Source organism: Hylobates moloch, unplaced genomic scaffold, assembly GCF_009828535.3.
Source record: "Hylobates moloch isolate HMO894 unplaced genomic scaffold, HMol_V3 SCAFFOLD_3992, whole genome shotgun sequence".
Classification (NCBI taxonomy): domain Eukaryota; kingdom Metazoa; phylum Chordata; class Mammalia; order Primates; family Hylobatidae; genus Hylobates; species Hylobates moloch.
In genome coordinates this window covers 1-5,234 of record NW_026656267.1, presented here as the reverse complement: position 1 = coordinate 5,234, position 5,234 = coordinate 1, and the positions used below count along the sequence as shown (strand labels likewise).

General features: G+C 54.5%; 1 protein-coding gene across 1 annotated transcript; it reads right to left on the bottom strand.

The window, feature by feature from the left end:
• Nucleotides 1-279: 279 nt before the first annotated feature.
• Nucleotides 280-4,738, bottom strand: LOC116465248 (cilia- and flagella-associated protein 74). Its single transcript, XM_032148389.2, has 4 exons — nt 4,664-4,738; nt 3,942-4,115; nt 3,224-3,357; nt 280-725 (listed from the first exon to the last, which is right to left on the bottom strand). The coding sequence occupies exons 1-4, from the start codon at nt 4,685-4,687 to the stop codon at nt 722-724; spliced, it is 336 nt and encodes a 111-aa protein (XP_032004280.1). The 5' UTR covers nt 4,688-4,738; the 3' UTR covers nt 280-721.
• Nucleotides 4,739-5,234: the final 496 nt, after the last annotated feature.

Sequence of the window (5,234 nt, the reverse complement as noted above, 5' to 3'; positions counted from 1 at the left end):
ATGTGTGTGTTAGGTTATAGGGACACACGTGTGTACGTGTGTTAGGTTGTAGGTACACAGGTGTGTACGTGTATGTTAGGCTATAGGTACACACGTGTGTACGTGTTAGGCTGTAGGTACACACGTGTACATGTGTTAAGCTGTAGGTACACGTGTGTACGTGTGTGTTAGGCTGTAGGTACACACGTGTGTGCGTGTGTGTTAGGCTGTAGGTACACATGTGTGTACATTAGGCTGTAGGTACACACGTGTGTACGTGTTAGGCTGTAGGTACACACGTGTCTACATGTGTGCTAGGTTGTAGGTACACACATGTGTACATGTGTGTTAGATTGTAGGTACACAGGTGTGTATGTGTGTGTTAGGTTGTAGGTACACAGGTGTGTATGTGTGTGTTAGGTTGTAGGTACACACGTGTGTACGTGTGTGTGTTAAGTTGTAGGTACACACGTGTGTATGTGTGTGTGTTAGGTTGTAGGTACACATGTGTGTACGTGTGTGTGTTAGGTTACAGGTACACAGGTATGTAATGAAAGTGTGACCCCTGGCATTCCTGACAGTGACGGGCTCTGGGGAGGGAGGGGGAACAAAGCCAGCTCCGACTTGAGGGAGAATGTTTGTTTCTGTAACAACGAAGAGAAATCAGAGGCAAGTAGGATAAAAGTCTAAGATCTGTATTTTGGGTGGAGGGTGCATGACACTGGCTTTCTGAGTTTGTGGATTATCTGAAAATGGAAGGGAGGAAGAGAGCAGAGGACGCAGAGCTAAGAAAGTTGGGACTTTTTTTTTTTTTTAGCACTTACACACACACACACACACACACACACACACACACGCGTGAACTGCAGGGGGCTCTGGAACCATGGAGTTAGAAAAGCTCTCTGAGAGGCCAGGCGCGGTGGCTCATACCTGTAATTCCAGCACTTTAGGAGGCCGAGGCGGGCAGATCACCTGAGGTCGGGAGTTCGAAACCAGCCTGACCAACATGGAGAAACCCCGTCACTACTAAAAATACAAAATTATCTGAGTGTGGTGGTGTATGCCTGTAATCCCAGCTACTCAGGAGGCTGAGGCAGGAGAATCGCTTGAACCTGGGAGGCAGAGGTTGTGGTGATCAATCTGGGACGAGTGACATCCATTCAGAAAAAAAAAAAAAAAAAAAAAGAAAAAAAAATTCCGAATAGGGCCGGTCCGAGTACAGTCATCCCAGCACGTTGGGAGGCCGAAGCGGGAGGATCGCTTGAGGCTACGAATTCAAGACCAGCTTGGGCAACATAGTGAGACCCTGTCTCTACGAAAAATATAAAAATTAGCCAGGCATGGTGGCGTGTTCCTGTAGTCCTAGCCACACTCAGGAGGCTGAGGTGGGAGGATTGCTTGAACTCGGGAGGTGGAGGCTGCAGTGAGCCATGATTGCACCACTGCACTCAAGCCTGGGTGACAGAGCAAGACCCTGTCTCAAAAAAAAAAATTAAAATGTAAAAGTTCAGAAAAAAATAATTGCACTTGAAAATGAGCAGTAGAAAATGGTCGAATCACAGGTGACATTGTTATGAGACGAGAGAGAATGAGGAGTGGAATTTATGTAAACGGTGAAGCAAACTGGGAAGTGTGTTACGAAGCAATCAAACGCTGCAGCCTAAGGACTCCACGTGTGCCTCAAAGAGTTCAGAAAGTGACACAGGGTTGGAAACTGCAACATGGATAGGTTGGAGTCACAGGGCCGTGATTACGGATGGAAGGTGCAAAGCACTGGGCACCAAAGGCGGCTGAGGGAGAGGCGACTGGGCGTTAACGCGCCCTGGGGAAGGAGCCAGTGTGGCTTTTGAAGTGGTCTGGCTGCCTGACTAGCCCAGAGGTGCTGCTGCCGATGAACCCGCAACACAGAACAGAGGAACATGTGAACTGACACCACGGGACAGCATCCCACCTGTGGCAACTCCACAGAACAAACGCACCTGGCGTCTTCAATAAATACATTTCAAGGACCCATAGAGATGGAGGGAGGCCCCAGTGGGCCAGGTCAGCAGGACCCAAATGTGGGTGATTGATGAAGGCACAGAGGAATTCAGGGCAGAATGGAATCTTTTCAACAACGAGGCTGGAATATTTGGAAGCCTCTGTGCAAAAAAATGAACCTCAACTTGGCTCACATCTGAAACAAAAGCTATCAAAACGGACCACAGACCCAGCTGTGACTGCCCCCCAGTGTCTTGGCCTCTGCCCCAGAACACATCCCTGGAGACTGACGGTCCCAGCAGCAACAAGAACCCACGCAGGACCACTGGCCACCGCTTGGGGTCCAGTTTCACCTCTCCCTCTCCGCCACTTCCTTATCCCGCCCTCAGGCTCAGAGAGGTGCAGAGACTGGCTGGTCGCACAAGACCTCAGAGCACGCAGGGATTTACACCAGGTCCACCTCTGGACACAGTTCCACCCACCTGTGTCCAGAGGGGTGCCCTGCACAGCACGCGTGTATACACACACGCACGCACACAGTCTCACATAAACGCACTCATGCACATGCACACATGCACTCACGCGTGGTCGCACACTCAGGCACTCATACAAGCACTCACATTCACTCATTTATGCTCACACATACATGCACTCACATGCAACCTTACACGCCCACATACATGCACTCACACACAAGGCACTCACACACATGCTCACATGCGCTCGCACTCATGCAAGCTCACACACCCACATACGTGTACTCACACACAGGCACTCACCCCCCATACACTCACATACCTGCACTCACACATTCACACAATCACTGTGCTCCCACACACGCACACTCCCACAGGCTCACACAGTCTCACACTGACAAACATGCACTCACACACACCCCCATATGCACTCACACCTACTCCTACAGTGATACGTCTGTAGGCGCACACACGTTCATACACAGGCACACTCGCCTGTCCTCACACACGTGCTCATATACATACACACCCACGACACACACACACACACACACACACCCCACACACACACGGCTGAGCGGGCCCAGAACTCAAGGCTGCCTGGGTCCCAGGCCTGTCTGCACCCAGGTTTGAGGTTCCTGCCGGCCGGCAGTGCTGCCCAGCCCAGCCCTGTGGTCAGCCAGGCAGGTGGGGTCAGAGGCGGGGATGTGGTGGTGCTGGGGAGGGTGGCCCCTCCTGAGCGGGCGCTCCAGGCCCACTGCGTCCCCCCCTCTCCCTGGCAGGCTCACCGGTTGATCTCAGACTTGCAGGTCAACTCGAAGCTGTGTTCCTCAGCCTTGGTGGGCTGGAAGATCACACACAACTGCAGCGTTTCCAGGGGCAGGATCGTCCCAAACCCATCGTTGGGCTGGACGTCCACAAACTGGAAATGGAAGAGTGCTCTGAGGGCGTGTCACGGGGAGACCACGGGGACACATGTGCGGCAGGGCTGTGAGTGTGAGAGTAAGAAATTAGTGTGATCGTGTGTGAGCGAATGTGAGGGTGAGAGTGTGGCTGTGAACGAGTGTGTATCAGCAAGTGTGTGAGTGTGAGCGCATGTGTATGAGTGTGTGCATGTGTGTGCACGCGTGTGTGTGTGTGCGAGCGGGGGAGAGAGAGAGGATGGTGGTGTTGGCGGTGGGGCAGCCTAGGGAAAGGTGAGGGGTGCCCAGGCTTGGGCCTCGTTCCAGCTACCTTGTGTGGCCCCAGCAGGGGAAAGTTTCCGAAGGAAGAGAGGGGAGAGGGATCTGGAGCGCAGGAGGTGCACAGGACCGAGGCAGAAGTTGGGCTGCACGCCCAGGGCTGGTGTGCAGGGTGGGGAGGCCCAGGCGTGGGGGGTGCAGCTGACAGGTGGAAGTTGGGCCACACGCCCACGCGTGGGGGACCCGGGAGCAGTGGCTGCTGCATCCTGTCCCCAGGACTTCCCAGCCTTGCCCCTCTTGCCCCAGGCCTGGCTGCAGGAGGTACCTTGGGAAGCCTGACGAACCCGAACTCCTGGGGCAGGAGCGAGTGGTTGTGGAGGCTGATTTCCGTCCTGATGGCCTCATAGATGGTGCAGTAGCCAAAATCCACCTCTGAGGGACTGAGCTCCAGGTCCGAGGTGGTGACGATGGCATGCACAGTGAATTCCACTGGCTTGTTCTGAGGCACAAAGGGCACAGGCGCCCTCGCAGCCACTCAGAGACTTACCAAGTGCTCCCCAAACTCTGAGGCGCAACCACTGCTGCTGCCTTGTGGCCACGGCCCACCGTTTCCAGGACACGACGAGGCTGTTTTTAATAAAACCCACTTCCCTGTGACCGCTCCCTGACATGGGGGGGAGGAGCTGTGGGTGGGTGGCAGCTGAGAGCCAGCTGCGGGTGGAGTGGGGTGCATGTGTCTCCGTGTGCGGCCCACGTGGGCGCATAGACCTGTGCAGCTGAGTGTGTGGGGCACCCCTCATGTGTGCACATGCAGGTGCGGGTGCCTGGGACACAGCCCTGCTGGCCTGGACAGGCCTCGGATGCCTCCCTCTGGCCCATGAGCACCCTCCCAGCAGGCAAGCCCCTCTGGCCGCTAGACGCCTCCTGGAAGGCAAGTGAGGATGAGCCCTTTTGGGGGCCCTCGCCCGGGTGCTGGGCCTGGCCTCCCAGGTAAGCCCCTGCTCCCCAGGAGGGCCCAGCATCCCTGGGAGGTTCCCCAACACAGACCTGATCAGCCACCCAGATGGTCATCGGGGCCTCCAGGACTCGGGTCTCCTTGTCAAAATACCTCCCCGCGTCCTCTGGGAGGGAGTGTCTGAAAGAGGTGGACGAGGCGAGTGTGCTTTCCTCTTTCCATTTTGTGAAATGACAATAAGACCCACTGTCACTGGTGCTTCTGCATCCTGTGAGAGCTACAGCATCTCTGAAACATCAGCGCTGGGAGACACATCGCGCCGCCCTCCTGCTCTCGCACAGAACCCGTGAGCATGTGGCCCCTGTGGCCCCGTGAGGGCTCTGGTGTGTCTAAGTAGCCAGTCACTCCCGGGAGCAACACAAGTGACTGTGGCTCAAAAGCTGTGTTTAAATAAACAGGAATAAATTCAATAGTCATGTTTCAAGTTAATATGGAGTTTGCATCGTAAAGGAATCCTAAAAAGCCCTTTAAAAATGCATTTTCACTTTAATCAGAGTTTGATCTCTGATTACATAAGTTAATGTTGTTATAGAAATATCAGGAAAAGGGCCGGGCACGGTGGCTCACGCCTGTAATCCCAGCACTTTGGGAGGCTGAGGCGGG